General features: G+C 39.3%; 1 protein-coding gene across 1 annotated transcript in view; it reads left to right on the top strand.

Annotated features, from left to right (window-relative positions):
* The window catches only part of LOC125451321 (ADAMTS-like protein 1), a 515,681-nt gene that overhangs the window by 467,075 nt on the left and 26,180 nt on the right, over nt 1-22,426 (top strand). Inside the window, exons 23-24 of the mRNA XM_048528318.2 lie at nt 11,048-11,230; nt 12,565-12,699. Coding sequence (XP_048384275.2) covers nt 11,048-11,230; nt 12,565-12,699 — 318 coding nt within the window. The remainder of the gene's footprint in view (nt 1-11,047; nt 11,231-12,564; nt 12,700-22,426) is intronic.

Genomic DNA, 22,426 nt, shown 5'->3' with positions numbered 1-22,426 from the left:
TTTCTCTTCATGCCCTTTAGTAAGGGAGCCCTTAGTGTTTTGTGGGCATTCCCGTGCACATCCAAAAAAGCACGTAATCAGGGATAAAATAAATGATAGTCTCACAGAGATACTGAAAGCCCTTGACAATTACTTCAACCATAGAACCACCACAGTTTTGCAAAGAGCAAGATTTACAAAAGAGTCCAGTATCCAGGGGAATCCCTAGATTATTTTGTTGATGATCTTTGTCGGAATGCAACTATGGTGACTTTATCAGAATTCGTAGGTCACAGAGTTGTTGTGGAAGTTGCTGATGGGCCTTTACCAGATTTATTATAATCCAAAGAAGACTTGACTCTTGAGAAAGCAGTGCAGATGGTGATTGAGGAAAATGTCTGGAACTAACATCAATCACCCCTCAGAGGAGAACATCTTGGCAATAAGGATAAGAATAAAAACCACAAAAGACCCATGTGAGAAACGAGTACTGTGATTGGGACAGGCACCAGGAAATCAAAATCCTTGTCAGTGCTGTGGAACAAAGGAATCCCTCAGATATCGACAGTGTCAAGCTATTAAAAGTTAAAGCCTTGTGTGTCACGCGATTGGTCATTGTCAGAAAATCTGCATAGTTAGAATACTGTTGCAGAAAAGCAAGAAAAGAACCAATATCCTCTCAAATAAATTAATGAGGTAGAGAGTCTGTAACATCAGAAACTCCTAGGGGTATCAGATGATCTGGCCGTTATATTTTAGCAAGTTGATATTTATGTTTATGGTCATTTTCAGAAATTTCAAGTTAGACTTTGGGGCATTTTTAATTATATCATCAGATAGTGAGCCATGGCTAAGAAAACCGTCTACTGTCAACAACGGTGCAACTATTTGGTCCAAAGGGCCTAACATTTAAAATTAAAAGTATGCTACAACCAACTCTCCATTAGAGGGAATATCAGTTATTTGATAACTTGTGTGCACTTCACAATCAAGAATTCTCACTTTTAAATTAGAAGGCTTGTTTCGATCTCCATCTTTTTTCAAATGGCAAATGAGTTAAAAACATTGCAATGGTGAAGGAACAACCAATCATGGAACAAATGTTCAACTGACAGTTGGTGGCATAATTCATTGGGTTTGGTTGTCACATTTTGGGATCTAAACATAAAACAGAATTTACTGAGATTTATTATGCTGGCAAAATGAATTTGTCTTGTGTTATCAATGAAATGGGGTAGAATTGTGAGGGAAAATGAGCATCGGATAGCCAGTGAACAGCAAACCTCATTTGAGGCAATTCACAAACTTATAACATGATGTAACTCAGAAAATAAGATTCAGATCTGATGGTAGATGATGATGTGACTGAGAAGAATTACATTCAATCAGGATGTGTGACTTCCTAGTTTTTTTTTTCCAGAAGAACCCTTAGTAACTGTGACTGAGAGAGCACCACTCCGAATACAATTCTCAAATAGCTAAACTGAATGTATGAATTTGTTGGTTTCGCCAAAAATGAAATCACCTGAAGGCGAATCCAGTCACACATTGAAGTAAATAATTACAAGCTTCACACTAATCTATAGATGTGTCGATAAAATCGGCACTACTGCACAGATGGTTTGAGAAACAGTATTAATAGACACAGGCTGAAGACATGGTGCATTACAACTCTGTGGAAGCCACCACTGAGCAGGCATAACCAATATCCAATGATTTGAGATACTGCAAAGAAGAAACTGCTAGATTCAGGAGGAATGATGCCTTCCACAGAGGAAACTCAGTAGTTTAACTATCCTCCATCTTAAAAGGACTAACAAACCTCAGAACTGGTAGGAAGAAATTGCTGTTAATGGTCTTTGATCCTGCAAGCTACCAGACTTCCAAGTTTGAAGAAAATGCATGTTAGAAGAATAGTGAATCGTCCAGATTGCCTGAATTTGTAAAGCAAGAGACTTGAGAAGGAAATGGGGTCATTAAGAATGTGATTATGTCAACAGTGAGAGAAAAATGTTTGAGGGGGTAATGTTCTATGTGAATCTGAATGTATTGGAAAGGATTAATATAAAGGAGTGTCTCAGTATCAAGAGCACCTCCCATTATGATGACATCATGTGGACTTGTTGGGCAAAAGAGTTTAGAATTTCAAAGGAGTAAGTTATATATGCAAATTAAGTCCAGAAGTAGACCACTCTATCTCTTCAGCCTGCTTTCCCATTCAATACAATCATGGCTGATTTGTTTACTCCACCTTTCCAACTACCCAATATCCTTTCATCCATATTTGAGATCAGCCACATCTCTGTTGCCCATCTCCCCACTGGCCCCCAGTCACATGTGTGCACATTGACCGGCATTGGCGCTTAGATAAGCAATGCCTCAACTTCAAATATATTTAACATTGTTTTGAAAATCAACTGTGGCCCTCACCCTTTCATAACTGAGCAATCTCCTGCACGCTTGCAATCTGCTGCAATCACTGCAATCATCCAACTCTGACCTCTTGAGCATTGATGATTTTAATCATTACATCATTGATGGCCATGCCTTCAGCTGCCTAGGCCTAAAGCCCTGGAATTCATTCCCTAACCCTCCACCTCCCATTTCCCCTCTTAAGTTACTTCTTCGTATCTCCCTCCTTAACCAATTTTTTTTGTCATCTGTTGGAACATTTCCTTATGCGGCTTGGTGTCATATTTTGTGTTACAATACCCCTGTGAAGCAGGTTGGAATGTTTTATTGCACTAAAAGTGCTATGTAAACACATGTTATTGTTCTTGGAGATGGTTATTGGTTGGCATCTGTGTGTAATTTGAGAAAGAATGAGAATAAATGAGGATCTTGGCAATGAGAATTGTTTGCCTAACTATTGAATCTTGAACTTGAATTGTTTCAAATTTTGTTTGTACCTGCTAATTCTTTTTTAAAGAGCAGTAATGCAATGCCACAAGCTAATAGATCTCTTATTTCCATCACAAGATCATGTTTCTTGCACTGCTTTGCTCTATGTTAGTGATGATTTTTACTGAGATTATTTTCAAAGCACATTTACTTTTGAATCTGCTACTGGGTTCAGACCCTTGGCTTTACTTGCTGTTTGAGCTCTGATACTGTTGGAAGAAATCAAACATTGTGGTTTTGGTGCTTTCGGATTGTTTCAGAAATATATTTTAAACCAAATCTAATGTCACTAACTCATCTGTGAATCTCTCATTCAGCAAAAAAAGGTCATAAATCACTTCTTACTGTTACCAGTTGGAAAGCACCACCCTATATTATCATGCTTATTAGCAGCTGTTACATGGCTTAAATTTGTCTGCATGTTGATACAAAATAAATAATAATATAATAGGGGAGATTCTGAAGGCAGTGATGTGGCAGGAATAAAAACTTCAACAAATCAAACAGTGGGAAGACATTTTGCTCCATTGCCCCTGAGAATGATCATGCCCCCTCCCTATTTAGGGTGACTCCTCCCCCAACCCTGTCTAGAACCACTCAGGCTGTTTATTTAACTCTCTCTGCTCCATCAGTCTTTGAGAGGGCAGTGACTGTTACCTCCATCTCCTTCCAGTAACCATTCCCTGTCTCACCCCCTGACCACCAAGAGTGACCATTCCCCTTTCCTCCCCATTGACTTGATCGGGTGACCTGCAGCCTCTCTGTGCCAGCCATGGACACTGAGAGAGACCATTGCTCTTTCCCCCAGATTCACTGAGAGTGACTGTCCCACCAGTCTCTCTGGACTCATTAAAAGTGACCGTCCCACTCTCATCTTGTCCCCTGAGAGTGCCCTTCCCTGAACTCACTGACATCAATGACAGACATGCAGGCAGGTGAGGGTTGCATTTATTTTGCAGTTTGGAGATATAGTATCTTCTGTTCCTCTCAGTGTTCAGGACAAGATGGTGCTCAGTCCCGGATTCCCAAAGCAATTCGGGTTGGTCAGGCTTGACCTTCAGAATGAGACAAGGGAGGCAGGCTGAGGGGTATTTCAGGTACACTGGTGGTAGGGAGTGTCGGTTGAACAGGCTGGAGAATGTGTTGGGTGGGCTGTTTCTTAGGTTGGGGTGGGGAGAGCTGCTCGTGCAGGCAGAGCGTGAGAGTCAGTCAGGAGGATGGGGTGGCCAGCAGGGGGAACACTCCTGTAGCCTCTTGGAAGAAATTTGCGTGTAACGAGTTTTGTGTTTTCAATTATCTGGATTCTGAAGATCAAGCAGCATCCTGTATTTGGATGGTACAAGTGAGAAGGCTCAGGCATTACTTGCATGGAAACTGATGTGGAGTGGGCCATCCTGTGACCTCATGGAATAAGATGTTTCATTGCTAGACGTCATGATGTGGTATTCTGACCTTCACTTCTAGACAGTCTGTGGCTCACTGCCCCTCTCATCTGCATGGCATTCCATGTAAAGCCACTGACTGTGGTTCATGATATTTGCTGCTCCATAAGGGCGCCTGTGGCAGGATGCTCACATTAGGGGCCAGTTTCTCTGTTGCTGCAGGCCAATGCTGGCCCTAGACCTGCTGACTCATGTTCCTCATTCAATCGTACAGCAGAATCTTTGCACCAGATGCAAGAATGCCAACATTGTCTGTATCTGGATCCATTTAGGACAGCTGCAATGAGTGTACGTTGGTAATATCAAAAACAAAGCATCTCCTCAGTCGCGATTGTGCTGCAATTTTTGAACACACAAATGAAATATGAACAACATCCTCCAAGCATTCCAACATCAATTCTCCTGACATGGATACCAGTGAAAGGACTCTCCCTGGACCCCCTCAAGAGGAGACAATGGCTGTGTGGTATTATCACTATACTAGAGACCCTGTGCACCCAGGTTCAAATCCCACTACAGCAAATGATGGGATTTGAGTTCAATAAAAACCTGGCATTGATGACCATAAAACTGTTGCTGGTAAATGTCCTTTTGGGAAGGAAATTTGCCAATCTGACCTATGTGTGACTCCAGACCCACAGCAGTGAGGTTGACTCTTAACTGCCTTCGAACAATTAGAAATTGGTAATGAATACTGGTCCAGCTAGTTATGTCCACATCCCATGAATTTAAAAAAAAGTGTTATAAATCATTGTCCTGATTTTGTTTTTCTCGTCTTCTGGAACATGTAGAGTAACAGTTCATAAGGAGGGCCTCTGCCCCAGCCCCAATCCCCACAGTACCCAATAAATGACCAGCATTACATAGGGTGACATGCTGCCAACGTACCTCTTGCAGTCTATGGAATCTTGGAAAATAATTGATACTTTGACGACGGGGATGAACGTTCCATGCTGCAAGATATTGTGTCTCACAGCCACTAGTAGGATTGATTTTTAATGTTGCATGATGTAGGCAAGAGTGCTTGGGGGCCAAGATTTTTAATTGACAGAATAGATCAGTGCATGAAGTCCACATACAGTAAGTGTTCTGTGACACCAGATGTCTTTCGACTCTACTACGTGTGAGGCTCATTTATACTATTGGCCTTTGGTGAGGCTCACATCACACAAAACTGCAGCTTCCTCAGTCTCAGAAGAAAACGTTCCCCAATATGGGTTTGGTTTTTCACACAAATTGCACATTTGCAATTTTGAGGAGGATGGAATAAAGCAAGTTTCACAAGTGGAGATTCCTCATTTAGAAGCACAGCAGTGCCTCACCAAGGGACTGGAGATCAGGAAAGTTGGGAGTGGGCACCCAAGAGCTATTGACCTATCTGCAGCTCGCACCCTGTGACCCAGACCCTGGAAACTCCTTCACTTCTTTATCTGACAGTGCCCCAGGGTCATTCCACCAATCCTGGGACTCCAGTTGGTGCTCTTCCTGCTTCCCCTGTGATGTTGCTGAGCGCAAGATCTACCAGCTTCTGATTGACTGGAAATTCTCAACAGGTGAGACATAGCCCTTCAGGTCTTGTTTTATAGAGAAGCCTCCTTATTGCCTGATTTGCTTGTCGTTCAGCAGATAGCACAGGTCCCCAGCTGGGCAAGACTTCTGCAGCCTCAACAAGATGCTGCTCAAGACAGGTGAAGGCTATTCGGCCTTTTAATCCTGTTGGATCATTCAATATGATTTATAGCTGATCTGTGAAACAACTCCATACAGCTGCTTTTCACTGTATCTGTTATTATCCGTAGTTTGCAAAAACTATCAATTTCAATTGATTGATTTATCATCAATTGTCATTTGTATCAAGGTCCAAATTTCTACAGTCCTTTGTGTACAGAGATTCTTCCCCATTTCATTCCTAAAAGTCTGGCTGTAATGAAAAATTAAAGAAGAGTTCAAGACACATTCTGAATTTGGAAAACCAGAAGAAAAATCAAATGAAATGTAAAAAATGGAAGCGAAGCAAAAAAGGTAGCACTGTTAAGAGGAAATATAAGGGTAACATAGAGAGAAATAGACATTTTGTAAAAGCAAGAGAAGTAGAGGAAGCAATGGAGCTAATTAACATTAAGATCTTGAAATGTATGAGGACCAATGTGTACGTTTCCACATAAATGAGCAATTGTGGGAAAGTTTGACACATGAAGAAAAGGTGTAGCAATTGGACAGGGAAATACACCTGTACAAAACTGGTGCAATTCAACATGGAGACCTTTTTATGGTTCTTTGCATCTATATATTGTCTTATATAATTCCTTCTGCAGCTACAAGATTAAGGTGCTTAATCTGTATAATATAGTTTCTCACTGTTGTCAAATATTTACACAGAAAAACTTTTTCCATTTCTCCAAATACTCCTCTGCCCTCTACTGGAGCCATCTGTGAATGGAACTAGGCATACAGTTGGAATTAATATTTACCTATGGCATTAAATTATATTTTGTACGTATTCAACCGCTACTCATCTGTGAAATATTCTGTGGTAAAGAACTTTCGAATCCTGATTGTACTTTTAAAAGGTCTTGTTTTGTCATTTAATCTTTCATTTATTGGTGTTCCACTACCAGAGGTATATTCTTTTCATGACAGAGTTTCTTTGGAAATTGTACTTTGGAATATCATGATATCATATATAACATTTTTAAGTATCCATCATCCATGATGCAGAATGACACCCATAACCACGTGGTTCACTACTTGACTGGTAGATGACTGAAAGGCTTACATGAGGAACAGTGACAATATTTGAGCATTTGGCCCATACATATCTGCAGAGCTGTGGTCTATGATTGTGATATGAATTACGATAGCATACTTTACATAGGGTGTGTTCTAGGCATGAGTCACTTTCAAGCATGCTTTGAAAAAGGTTTAGACAGAGTACATTACAAAGACAAGTCTTAGAATAAATAGTGAAAAGCCAGAATGATGTCCAAATCATATGCTGAAATATAATTCTGTTAAATTGTGTTGCCTGCAGAACTGTGGACATTTACAGAAAGGATGAGGCTATTCAGCCTATTGTACATGCTGGCTGTTTGCTAGGGCAATCCAAAACAAAGGCATTTGCCCCACTTTCGAAATTACGTTGATGTTTTCTATTATAGTGCTACTTTTAACTGATGGATGACATTTAACATGTAACTTGTTTGAAGTGAATTTGTTGTGGAAGGAGTTGGCTGAATCATTTCATTGACATCCTGGTGGGATACTGTCGCAATTCTATTCAGACAGTTAACAATTATTTAAAAATCCAAATGTCTTGTTTAAACCGACAGAAATATTCCACAAGATTTGACTTCCATTTTGAACCAGTCACAAATTTTGTAGAATATAAAAGAATTGAACAAAACAGCCACTGTTAACTTAGCACATGTTATGCAGTCAAGTTTATTTTCTACTTACTGCAAAAATTCTTTTGGAAGACTCACCATTCTTAGGTATTTACTGTGGGGACCACCCATAGGTATGCTGTAGACCTCTGGAAAACTTCCATCAACTCCAAATATTTTCAAAGGTCAAACACTTATTTACTTGTCCTTGACTGTGAAACCCTTAACCAAACACAGAGAATGCTGGAGAAAATCAGCAGGTCTGGCAGCATCTGTGGAGAGAGGGGAACAGAGTTAATATTTGGAGTCCAGTGTGAGTCTCCTTCACAACCAAACCATTCAGAAAGCGAAGTCATGCAATACATTTCTACTGCTTAAAACCAGGCATTTGGATTTTTTAAAAAAAAGTATTAATGCCCTCGAATGAGATTGTGACAATATCCTAAAAGACTATTCAGTTCTGAAGAAGACTCATAATGGACTTGAAACATTAAGTTTCCTTCACTCTACATAGACACCACCACACCTGCTGAATTTCTCTACTGTTTTGTTAACTTGTTTCAGATTTCCAGCATGGGCAGTATTTTGCTTTTATTCCCTTTGTCATTTGCTCTGATTACTTTTCCAAAGCTTTCAAGCTAATGTTGGTCACTTTGCCGCAGGAAATCGTGAAGCAACTGTAGATTCTCCCTCTCATTTCAAACTGCTCAGTCTTCCAACTTCTGTTCCTCATAATCTCTATCACTGAGACTAAACCTCACTCGTAGTCCTCTTGGTCAATGATGATGTTAATATTTGACTCTGACAGATCTGCATTGCAGGCAATTGTCATTTATTTTAGGTAATGTCCCTTGGTGAGCAGCAATTTAAACATGAGGCCCAAATTGAAACTAAACTCTTATCAAAAACATGCAGATAAATTGAAAACAGAAGTGCTGCCACCTCCCACCGTTCCACCCCCGCCCCCAACAATTACCCTTTATGTTCTACCCACCTGCATGGGAACATGTCCTGCAGTGGAATGCTCAAATTGCCTTTTGCAGTAATTATCCATCATAACTTTTTCTTTGATCTGATAAGTAATCACTTGAATTTTACAACCTTTCAGAGTTCCCCAGTATCTTTAACTTAACATCTCCACTACTGAAAACAAAATCATCTCTCTAAACTGCACTTCGTCACTAGCATTGCAGACATCACATCACTTAGATCTTCAGCAAAATGAACTCATTTGCTGTGTAGTAGTCTTAGCTTGCTAGTCATTAGCTGTGTAATACATTTCAAAGGTTGACTTATTTTGTAATAAGCTCCAAGTTTGTTTAAATTGCATTTATCCCCTTTTTAGGGTTAATGTTAATCCCAATAACTAAAAAATATATTTACTAATCACAAATGAACCAATAAACCAGAAATTTACAAGAATATTGAGTGGCCTTAGTCCTCTTTGAGTCTCACATTCAATGGTTCACATTATGTGAATCATCTACTTTAAGTCCTTGACACCATACTTTTAGTACTGCTTACAGCTCCTTGCCTGGTTCTCCTACGAGGTGGCCCATGAACTGTTCCTCCTTGATTAATTGATTGATTGATTTTATTGTCATGTGTACCAAAATACAGTGAAAAGCTTTGTTTACAAGAAGTACAGGCAGATCACACCAAGCAAAGGATGTGCAGATCAAAAAGACTTAAGAGGCAAACACATCACATTGCGGGTTACATTATTCCTAATTTATGTTAAACGGCAAATTGTCTCTCTGGAAACACAGTTTCATGACTTGAGTTCCAATTTATAATACATTGTAACCAGGTGTTGCTGTTGTCCAGATGTTTGGAGCTGCAACTGTGAATTTGTGTCATCTGCTTCCTCCATCTACTGATGCCTCAGGGATGTAGAGCAGAAGCAGCTCATCTTGTGCACCGGTTTCTGGAAATATGCCTTTGATAAGCCAATCAAATCTGACTGGCTGAAACAATGTTGGAACCTTATACAAAATTAGTTTTGTCATCACTCTTCCAAAGAAAACATATATTGCAAAATTACGAAACCAAATGTTTCTGGATTCCATGTTTCTCTTTGGTCTGGATGGAGCTTGTGTACACACATTATAGCTGTTTCCATTCGGGGTGTAAGTGTGTTCATTTAACAATTCACCAAGGAAAGAATCAATCAATGTTTTTCATGCTTTTCAAAAGAGTTAAAGTTTCTTTTTCTCTTTACATAAGTGCACAATAACAATTATAACTAGGCTGTAAATTTCATCTGATCTTAAATAATGTCAGTTGCTCCTTTTCAATATTAATTTTATAAACATGAAGGTAAGCAATGTAATATTAGAAAGTGGGAAATGTGTCTTCCTGGAGAATGCTAATAGAACATAGAACATTACAGCACAGTACAGGCCCTTCGGCTCTCAATGTTGTGCCGACCTGTCATATCAATCTGAAGCCAATCTAACCTACTCTATTCCATGTACATTCATATGCTTGTCCAATGACGACTTAAATGTACTTAAAGTCGGCGAATCTACTACCGTTGCAGGCAAAGCGTTCCATTCCCTTACTACTCTCTGAGTAAAGAAACTACCTCTGACATCTGTCCTATATCTTTCACCTCTCAATTTAAAGCTATGTCCCCTTGTGCTCGCAGTCACCATCCTAGGAAAAAGGCTGTCCCTATCTAACCCTCTGATTTTTTAAAAAATTTATGGCAATCTTAAAAATATGCTAAACATTTGCATTTCATATTTCTGTATTTTCATATTTTGTAATCAAATGTTGGTATTGAAATATAAATCATCCAAATTGTGAATGAATAAAGTAATTTAATTGTCCTTCAATAGAGGTCACATTGCTCGTGATACATATCTTAATTTCTAGTTGTAAATGTTCAGATTTCTGGCTTTGTGATAACACGGATGATTCAAACTTGAAAGAACAGAGAAAAATATGGCCAGAAAGGTTGTAGAAAGCTGGCTAATCTCAAGACATAGAAACAGATGCATTGACCTGACCTGCCAGGATATTCTTCATTCTAATTTCTTTGTAGTAAATTCATTGCGTGCTGAGAAAAACATACAATGTTAGTAGCATAAATAAACATGGAGTAAATAGGTATTGATAAATTAGCTCGGAAAAGAATTATGCCAAGTCATTCATTTACCACTTAGCAAACATCAGTCCATACGTTCAGAGGGCAGAACTGATTATTAACTTTGTATTTGATCATTTAACATATTGCATAAATTTTCCATGCAGTAAAATGTCTTCATAACTTCTCTTTTATTTTTATGAAGATTAAAGTATCCTCGTCTCATTCTTCGTGACATTCTAATTTTGTAGGTGTTCCTGAACCTACAGTGAGCTGGACAAGAGATCAGGGGCAACTTGATGGCAATGTTAAGCTTTTCCAGAATGGATCTCTCTCAATAATAAATGTCACATTGGCAAATCAGGGAATATATTCTTGTCATGCATCAAATCCTCTTGGCCATGTGAAGGCAACAACGAGCCTGCTATTACAGGGTAAGGAAAAACACATCATGCTTTACTAATTATAGAGTCATAGAGTTATACAGTATACAAGTGGATCCCACGGTCCAACTCGCCCATGCTGACCAAGTTTCCCCAGACTAAACTAGTCCCATTTGATTGTGTTTGGCCCATATCCCCCTATACCTTTGCTCTTCAGGTACCTGTCCAAATGTTTTTTAACTGTTGTAACTGTAATTAATTACCAATCAGTACAGCTTTCTCATGATTAATATCATTGCTCATGGAGTGCAGTTCCTAATCATCCAAATCAATGATCACTAACATCTGGAAGGCATCAGACACATGGAAACATCACCATCTGCAAGATCCCCCTCCAAACTACTCATCACTCTGACTTGGAAGTATATCAAAGTTTCCCCAGTGTCTCTGGGTCAAAATCTTGGAATTCCCTTCCTAATAGCAGCATGGGTCCACTTACAGCACACTGGCTGTAACAGTTCAAGAATGTAGTTCACCACCTTCTTCTCAAGAGCATGGGCAATAAATGCTGGCAAGACCAGTAATGCCAACATCTCGAGGACGAACCAAAAAACAAATTGTCATTGCTGCCTCCTAGATCATTTCTCTGCTTTCAGATTTTATTTTCTACTGACAGCTCATTCTGTGGGCTTTCCAATAGCTTCTCTTTAATTTCTCCTTAATGTGACCATGCTTGGTCTGTATCAAAATATACACATTTATTGTTGTTTAAGCGCTCCTCTATTCATCAAAAATCCTTTGGCTCGTTTTTCCCATGCCTCACTATTCCCACCCCCTCCATCTTCTCCCATTCCTTCCTCTTCCTCTGATTCCTTTCTCATTTCCCTCCTCAAACTACAAGCACGCATCTTTCCCCTGTATTCCTCTCCCTCCAACCCTTCCCCTGCCATGTTTCCTCCACCATCTCCCATTGTGTTCTCACATTTTACCCCTTCACCATTTTTTATGTCAATTAAATTTGATGTTAACATGAGGTCAAAAGTAAGAATTCAAATTGTACAATGCAGTGCTATTAGTCCCTTCCTTTTATATTGATTACTCATATTCTTTGATGTATTTCTTCTGTCAAAAGCTGTTCCATATGTTCACAGTTAGTACGTCAGTCTGATTTTGAAGAAGCCACTTGAGTAGATAGTACAACCAGTATTGCTGCATCACATTGAGTTTTGAGATATGAATACAAAATGTACAGATGCAGTTTTCAAATTCCTGTGATGGATAGGACAGTTCAGACACATCATGCCAGTCCTTGCTGACTCTTTAAATATCTTATTTTCTGCCTTCTTTCCAGTTAAACGCTTTATTCAACAATTGATATGTTACAGATCCCCCAAGGGTCTTTTTGGAATCAAAGGATTTAGCCCCACTCTTCGCACTGACTGGATCTGATGCTCACACAATATTTGCTACCATTCTTGGAACTAAAGAAGTATTGAGTTCAGGAAACAGTGTTGTGGTTGGTAAGTGCTGCACTTTGTGAAATGAAGTTTTTCTTCATATCGAACACACATTGTTATGATCCCAGATTATGGAACTATTTGAGTATGTCAGATCCAGAATGAAGTTTGACATGACATAATTTTTCATAAAATGTTAGTTAGTGTGATGGTCGGTCACTAAATATTGTCATATGAAGCTGCGGTGTTTATTTAACAACAGCAAACCGTTTGAAAGCTCTTAAAGCATGCAGCAAATGAAGTTTCTCTAGTTTGCAACCACAATATGTTATAAAGTCCCAGATTTGTAGAAGTTATCCCTCCAAATTAAATTTTGCATTCCTACTCAACTGATTCTCCCCAGTTTCTGGCATGTGGAGTCTCCTTCATGAATACTCTCAAAATTGACTGTTTAACTTCCTCTGTTTTTAACAACTTGCTGAGTTTTTTCATCAAACCTCCTGGTTGGGAGGTTTTACCAATGAAACCTTTTCATTGTGATGACTGTGCTTTCCTGATCTATCCTGTATTACTTTCTGGGATGTACGTTATACTGTTTTCTGACCACAGTCTGATGTCCTGTGAACCGCCCTCAAAGCTTTCAGCCCACAGGGTTTTGAAACTAAAATTAATCCTTGATTATTCTGAATTGAAAACAAGCTAATGACCTTTAATGTTTATTTTACGTGTTGTAAATCCTACTGTAGTGATTGGAACAAGGTCAGCCAAGTGGACTTCATTGATTATGAGTTCCCTGATTGGGGCTGTTAACCTGGTCCAATCAGGGAGCCCTGGCTGACAGATATAAACAGGCATGTCGGGGGTTCTGTTCTCTCTGAGAGCTGGCACTGAGGAAGCTGGACCAGCGTCAAATCCTAGACACATGTAAATAAAGGGTGATATGGTGACAAGATACCAGCCTTCATGGAGTTATTTCACCTACAATATGAGAATTTATTCCATTAACATTCCAGGGATTTGCAGTCACCTGCTCTTTGTCACATTCTAGACTCAGAATGGCTATCTAACTTTTTGGTTGTTTAAAGATCCTTCACAAAAGTAAACAATGCTGCACGCCTCTAGTTTGAAAACTAAACTCTTACTGTAATATTAATATACAGATAAATCACATTTTCATTGCAGCATAATGTACTGATCTTGCTCAACAATTATCCTCACTCATGTTCAGGTAAAGTGCAAGGAGCATGCTAAGAGAGACTGTGATCAGAAACAGAAGAATGGGCAAGGGCTTGTTTCTGTAACAAGAACAAAGTCAGCAATTCATTTCACAGCATCAATTCCATCACCTTTCCAATCTTTAGAGGAAAGCCAGAATGCCAGGCTTTAAAACTCCTGCTAGTCTGAAAGCACTTGGGACATAGAAACTTAGCAGGGAAAATTCAAAGTTTAAAAAGACTTGAGGTTTGCAACAAAGTACGTCTCGTCATACTGAAATGTCAAATAATTAGAATTCATGATGTTTCAAATAAAACAGAGCTCCTATCTATTGGAAGTAAAATCTTGTATGTTTATCATGTAAAATGTCTCAAGTTGCATCACATATAGTTAATTAATTGATTCTACTGCATAAGCCAAGCAGAACAACACATCCTTAAAACATCATAAAGCACAGAAAGAGTCTACCAGGGCTGGCTGTTTGAAATATATATCTAATTAACCCCAACAATCTTTCACAATGAAATCTGACAAACAGCCAAGGAGGAAAATTCAATTAAATTTGTTTTGATTGGTATCGACTAGGGGAAAAATTATAGACCTCTTAGTGAGCTCCCAATGCAGGAATGGGATCTTTTGTGTTTCAATCGAAGAATAGAATCTTCCTCAGCTGTTCTGTCCTTTCTAGACTTTTCCATGACGGCTACAAGTGCTGTACCGCTGTATATATCCTGGACTCTGATTTTAGTTGGTTGCCGACACTGTGCTGTTTTCACTTGGATCTTCTCACTGTGTACATTTGTAACTTTTTGCTCATGCAATACAGGCACCTGCTTTATACTGTTTGGAGCCATCCCAAAAGTTCCTTGAGAAACATATCACTTCCACTCAGCTTCAAGAAGGAACATTAATTAACTTTCCTCCAGTGATTCATTTTCTGTACTTTTCCCACAATCAAGATGCCAAACCATGCATATCAGTCATAGTGATATTAGCTGCTGTGCTGTTCCTTAATGAATTCCTCAGTCAGACATTGCATACGCACAATTCTTAAACAGTATTACGAAAAAATATATAAAGTGATGACAGTTATGTGACTGCACAGAGCAGGTTTAAAGGCCACATGGTCAATGCCTGCTCCTATTCCTTAATTTCATCATGGAGATGTTGCTAAATGTGAGGAAGACCTGTTGAATTATAGACAGGCCAACTTGGCACCAAACAAGCTGTTAAACTGAACCTACAGGCTCATTACTCATATCAGGAAAAGTGCAGTAGTAATGTAACCATTATTGGAAACAATATCTCGGAAACAGGAGTCAGCATGGTTTCAGAAGAGGAGATTGTGCCTTTTCCTCTAACTTACTGTTAGGAAAGAGAATTTTGAGTGATTGTTCAGAAGCTCAACTGTACATGCCAAAACCTGCAGAGAGCATTGAATAAAATCCTGTACGGAAGACGATTAGGTGGGTTTAAATAGCAAGTATAATTAGTGTAACCTAGAGATGCATGTGATGAGAAATTGGTGAAGGAGCAGATCAGTAGTGACAGTTGAGAAATAGGATATTAGGTCAGGGGGTTAAACTAGGCACAATGCTCAGTAACCAAGCCACAGCATTTCTAAATTTCTAGCTGTTCCAGAACGGCTATAGTTTGTTTTGAGTCATCTTCAAAACTGTTTGTGTATGTTTCAGATTGAGCAGTTGTGAGAGAAATGTAATTTTAACTTCAGCTGTAGCTCTCAATAATTAAAACTAACTCCTGACATCCAACTGCAAAAATTATACTGACAAGAATGAATCATGGAACCCCTATAGTGTAGAACTTGGCCATTCAGACCATCCAGTCCACACAGACCCTATGAAGAGCATCCCACCCACTCCTTGTAGCCTTGAATTTCCCATGGCTAATCCACCTAACCTACACATTCCCAGATACTGTGGGCGATTTTTAAATGTACCTACCCTGCACATTGTTAGACTATGGGAGAAAACATGACCACTCAGGGGAAACCCACACAGGCAAAGGGAAATTGTGCAAACTCCATACAGACCGTTGCCTGAGGGTGGAATTGAATCCAGGTCCCTGGTACTGTGAGGCAGCAGTGCTAACCACTGAGGCACCCTGGTGCCCCATCTTGAATTTATCTGTTTAAAATTTAATTCTAAACTCTACAATGTCACTTGAGTTGCTCCTTTTAAATCATTTAAACTTTCAATGCAATATGATTAATAAACCTATAAAATAATCCACGATTGACTACAATCATTGTCCCTTTGGCAATACCTGACTATTATTGTTGTTTTTAGGTTTGACTTATGAAGCTGTTTCTCCCAGAGTGCTTTAGCTTCTGATGAGATGGACGTGCTCATAGTCTCACATTTTGGCAATAAACAGCCAAACTGGACTGGAATGAAGAGGAAGAGGAAATAGATGGTGTTGTTAACATGCAATAAATAAGCTCAGATTTTATTTTCCTTTTAGTCTCAGGAGTTTTAACTTCTTAAATTCCATTTTCCAGAAACAACTGATAGGTTCCTAAGTGTATTAAAATATTACCAGAAAAACCTTGGCCTTGAAAGGCATCACAACAGTTCAAAAATCGTTATGCTTTGTAAAACTGTCATTACTGTAGTATTAACTATGTTTACATTGGAGGAGTCTTATGCATGGGTAAAATTATTTAGTAGGGGTATAAATTTTGAACAATGCTCTTCCATTTTTTCCCCTAAGTATTAATAGTTTTGCAATGTTTGCAGGATTTCTAAAATCAAAACTGTATGTTTTTACTTTAGATATCAGACCATACAACAAGCAGCAAGTGGTTGTCTGTTACTCCCATCAGACCTTTCTTTAATTAGTGTGACTACTAACGACTTAACTTCAGTAGTTTAACCAGTAGCTTGTCTGCTGTGGAATGAACAAGTTTTGCCCCTCAATTGGATGTCACACTTAGAATCATAGAGATGTACAGCACAGTAACAGACCCTTCAGCCCAATTTGTACATGCCGACTGGATATCCTATATAAATCTAGCCCCATTTGCCAGCATTCAGCCAATATCCCTCCAACCCCTTCCTATTCATATACCCGTCCATATACCATTTTAAATGCTGTAATTGTATCAGTGTCCATCATTTCCTCTCGCAGCTCATTCCATGCACACACCACTCTCTGTGTAAAAATGTTGCCCCCAAGGGTCTTTTTATATCTTCCCCCTCTCACATTAAAACTATGCCTATGGGAGTTTTGGACTCCTCCACCCTGCGGAAAGGGCCTGCTCTATTTATCTTATCTGTGCCCTTCATTATTTTATAAATCTCTACACCGTCACCTCTCAACTTCTGATTCTCCAGGGAAAATAGCCCCAGCCTATTCAACCCCTCCCTATAGCTCAAAACCTCCAGCCCTGGCAACATGCTTGTAAATATTTCCTGAATCCTTTCAAGTTTCACAACATCCTACAGCGGGGAGATCAGAATTGCATACAGTATTCCAAAACTGGTTTAACCAACTTACTATACAGACGCAACATGACCTCCCAACTCCTGTGCTCAATGCACTGACTAATAAAGGCAAACATATCAAGTGCCTCCTTCACTACCCTATTTACCTGCGATTCCACTTTCAAGGAATTGTGAAGCTACACTCCAAGGTCTTTTTGTTCAGCAATACTCCCCAGGAACTTACCATGTATAAGTCATGCATCGATTTGACTTTCCAAAATACTGCACCTCACCTTGATCTAAATTAAACTTCTTCTGCTACTCCTCGGCTCATTGACCTGTCTGATCAAAATCTGTTGTACTCTGAGGTAACCTCCCCCCCTTGTCTACTCCACCTTCAATTTTGTGTCATCTGCAAATTTACTAACCATGCCTTCCATTGACATGCAAATAATATGTGTAAATGACAAAAAGCAAAGGACTCAACACTGAAAAATAATCCTCCACCAACACCCTCTGTGCACTACCTTCGAGCCAGACCAGTAACAAAATGTCTAGGTCTCTTTGTATTTCACGTGCTCTAACCTTGCTAACCAGTCTGCCATGAGGAACCTTGTCAAATGCTTTACTGAAGTCCATATATATCACATCCACTGCTCTGCCCTCATCAATCCTCTTTGTTACTTCTTCAAAAAACTCAAATCAAGTTAGTGAGACACGATTTCCCTGCACAAAGCGATGTTGACTATCCCTAATCAGCCTTTGCCTTCCCAAATTCATGTAAATCCTGTCCCTCAGAATTTCCTTCAACAACTTGCCCACCACTGATGCCAGGCTCACCAACCTCTAGTTCTCTGGCTTTTCCTTACAATGTTCCTTAAATAGTGGCAATACGTTAGCCAACCTCGAGTCTTCCGGCACCTGACCTGTGGCGATCTGTGATACAGATATCTCATTTAGGATCTCCCCCATCTCCTGCAGATCCTCACATCGGTGGCCTTGCTGATCTTTAAGGGACCCTATTCTCTCCCTAGTTATTCTTTTGTCCTTAATGTATTTTTAGAATCCCTTTTGAATCTCCTTAACCCTATTTGCCAAAGCTATCTCATGTCCCCTTTTTGTCCTCTTGATTTCCCTCTTAAGTACACTTCTACTGCCTTTATACTTTTCTAAGGATTCACTTGATCTCTGCTATCTATGTCTGACATACGCTTCCTTCTTATTCCTGACCAAAACCTCAATTTCGCCAGTCATCTAGCATTCCCTACACCTACCAGACTTGCCCTTCACCTTGACAGGAACATACTGTCTCTTGTTAACTCATTTTTGAAGGCTTCCCATTTTTGAGCCGTCCCTTCACCTGCAAACATCTACCCCCAATCATCTTTTGAAAGTTCTTGCCTAATGGCCTCAAAATTGACCTTACTCCAATTTAGCACATTAACTTTTAGATCCGGCCGATCGTTTTCCATCGCTGTTTTAAAACTAATAGAATTGTGGTCACTGGCCCCAAAGTGCTCCCCCACTGAAACTTCAGTCACCTGCCCTGCATTATTTCCCAGGGGTAGGTCAAATTTTGCACCTTCCCTAGTAGGTACATCCATATACTGAATCAGAAAAAATTCTTGTACAAGCATAACAAGTTTCTCTGCATCCAAGCCCTCGACTCTCTGACAACCCCAGTCTGTATTTGGAAAGTTAAAATCCCCTACCATAACCACCCCATTATTCTTACAGATAACTGAGATCTCCTTACAGACTTGCTTCACAATTTCCCACTGACTATTGGGAGGTCTTAGTACAAATCCAGTGAGATGATCATCTCTTGCTTATTTATCAGTTCTGCCCAAATAACGCCCCAGGACATATTCCCAGGAATATCCTCCCTAAGTACAGCTGTAATGTTATCCCTAATCAAAAATACCATTCTCCTTCTTCTCCAGTCCCTGTTCCTATCTTTCTAATAGTATCTATACCCTGGAACATTAGGCTGCCAGTCCTGTCCATCTCTGAGCTATCTCTCTATAATCGCTATGATATTCCAGTCCCAACCATGCCCTGACTTCATCTGCCTTATCTGTAAGGCATCTTGCATTGAAATAAATGCAATTTAATTTATCGGTCCTACTTCATTCTCTGCGTTGTTCCTGCCTCCCTCACTGTTTGACTTGCTCCTTTTCCCAACTGCACCAATCTCAGACTGATCTCTTTCCTCACTATCTCCCTGGGTTCCTTGCTAGTTTAAATCCTCCCATGCAACTCTAGCAAATCTCCCCCTCAGTGTATTAGTCCCCTTCCAATTCAGGTTCCATTTGTCCTTTTTATTTGGTCACTTCTACCCCAGGAGAGATTCCAATGATTCAAAAAATGTGAATCCTTCTCCCTGCACCAGTTCCTCAGCAATGCATTCATCTGGTCTATCCTCCTATTCCTACCCTCATGAGCTTGTGGCACTGGGAGTAATCCAGATATTACTACCCTTGAGGATCTCCCGCCTAACTTCCAATATTCTTTCCTCAGTATCATGTCCTTTCCCTTCCTATGTAATTAGTTCTAATGCATACAATGACCCCCTTCTGCTCCCTTTCGTCTTTGAGAATATTGTGTACCTTCTCCACGATATCCTTGATCCTGGCACCAGGGAGGCACACACCATTCTGTTACACACTGTCTGTGACTCTGACTAGAGAGTCCTCTGTTACAATCGATCGCTTGGAACCCTATGTACCCCCCATTACATTAGAGCCAGTCTCAGTACCAGAAACCTGGCTGATGGTGCTACATTCCGGTGAGAATCCATCACTCCCAAAACAGCGTGCATGTTTGAGATGGCAATAACCACAGGAGACTACTGCGCTACCTGCCTCCCTCTCCTACCTTTTTGGAGGCAACCCATATACGTGACTATATCTTCAGTTTATCTCCCTTCCTGCAACTGCCACCCATCACACCCTCGAGCTCCTGTAAATTTGTCTTTGCCTCTAACTGCCATTCACACCGATCCATGCGATCCTCTAGGATTTGTAACCAAACGCATTTCCTGCAGACAACATCATCAGTAGCATTAATAGTATACCTACAATTCACTGAAACCCATCAGCATGTTTGGGGAATGTTTTTGAGTTATTGTTTAGCTTTGCACCTAAACGGCAGCCATATAAAGAAGTGATGTGATGATGATTTAAGTTAATTGTCTTTTCATTAAAAATGAACTGTCAAAACTCAAAATAATAAATTATCATCACCTACAGGAATAAATTGAGCTTCATAGAGGAAAGAAACCATGTCACTGGCACATAAAAATTAACGTCACATCTCTAATAATATTGCAAATAAACACCGTTACCTTTTATTATGCAGGAATGAGAAAAATCCTTTGCACTTTTTGAAATGTCCCACAAAAGACACGATCATTTAATTAGTGATAACACAGTGTGGAGGTAGAGAAACAGAGCAGACCAGGTCGCATCAGAGGAATAGGAAGGTTGACGTTTCAGGTCGGGATCCTTCTTCAGAAAAACATTTAATTAGTATATGTTTCTGCAGTTCAGTAAATTTATTTCTAAATTGTCATGAAGGATTGTCATGTCTCAAGCATTAGCATAAGCCAGTAATCATAAATCTAAACTAATTGTCCATCTGAAATTATTATTCTTATTACAATTACAAAAATGTAACATAGACATCTCTCTTTCTACATTCTCTTCAGAATTTGTTCATTACATCCATGTTAATTATAGGTAATATAGTCAACAGAATCTTTGCATTTTAGTTTTTTTTTCAACAAGAAATGTAGGTGTTTTCAACTTTACTGTCATCCATGAACACAAATGGGTTTCCTCAATTCTATCTTCATTTTTCCTTAAATTTTCTTACATCCTCTCCTGTAACAGTGAATGTACACTCATGTATTCTGACACTCATTTTAAATGAGCTGTCTTTGTTTTTAGTTAAGGATTTGCTTAAAGCATTCTGTTGTGACATCTGATGATGAAAAGTTCCCTCTCTTTCATGACTAAGCTTAAGCAACTAAGATCGTGAAATGATTTTAAAATATATTTGATTTCTTTCACACCCTTCTTGAAATATTTTATGTAGCTTTATCAGAACGAGTTACCAGAAGGGCTTTGCACTCTAAGTTTTAGTGTATGATTTTTGTAAATTCCCTATGAATTGTTAAAACTACAGGCAGGTGTTTTAAGATTTCTATCAGCATCCAGTGTAACTGCCAGCGAGCTATCAACATCCCATAATCTTGTGAGCGCTTCAAAGATTTGCTATTTGATATTCTAGGGAAATTACATTAGCACAAGTGACGTGCCCAATGAATAATATTTTATTGAAAAATATATCCACATATCTCAAACTATTATAAACCAAAATGTTAACTTAAAATTAGTTTGTCTAATAAAGCTGGGAGTAAAAAGGAAACAAACATATTTAAAACTATAAGTGCAGTAGAGTACAATGGGAACATGCTGGTCACGCAGGATCAAAAGGTTGGAGAAAATTAATTTTCAAGTTATTTCTGGCTGTTCCATCATGGCATCTCCACAATTTGTACTTTCAGCAGGAGAAAATTTCAATCACACTCATTAACACTTCTGCTCACTCATTCTCACTCAATGCATGCTTTCCCAAAATGCTGTCTGATGTGTGTACTCACTTGCACTTACAGTCAACACACACACTGTTTGCTTGCTGTCTCACTTGTTTTGTTCACTGTCACATTCACTCACCAATCCATGTGCAGTCACGTACACTCATGCACTTACACTCAAAGCTTTGTCATTAGGGGCTGATAATTCCCCGTGACTAGGAAAAATGTTCAGTCTCTGGGGACTGAAATGGAGAGCACCAGATTCGAGCAAATTGTTCAATATATATCGGCTGTGCGTCAAAAGCACAGCTTGAAGAGTGCTGTAGCCATAGAAACTGGATAATAAGGGGAGGAAGTTATGAATATTGGTGATTAATTGAGGTAAAATCTTCAGTCCTGTTCAATATCATGGTGTATCAGGCTGAGAGTTAGCAGGTTAGGAAAAATTTTGTAAGAAACCTAATACAGGCATTTATCTTGCATCATACAACTAAACAAGAATTGGAGATGGCGTTTTCCCTAGCATTAC

The sequence above is a fragment of the Stegostoma tigrinum genome, chromosome 3 (genome assembly GCF_030684315.1).
Source record: "Stegostoma tigrinum isolate sSteTig4 chromosome 3, sSteTig4.hap1, whole genome shotgun sequence".
In the NCBI taxonomy this organism is placed as follows: domain Eukaryota; kingdom Metazoa; phylum Chordata; class Chondrichthyes; order Orectolobiformes; family Stegostomatidae; genus Stegostoma; species Stegostoma tigrinum.
This window is presented reverse-complemented; position numbering and strand designations above follow the sequence as displayed.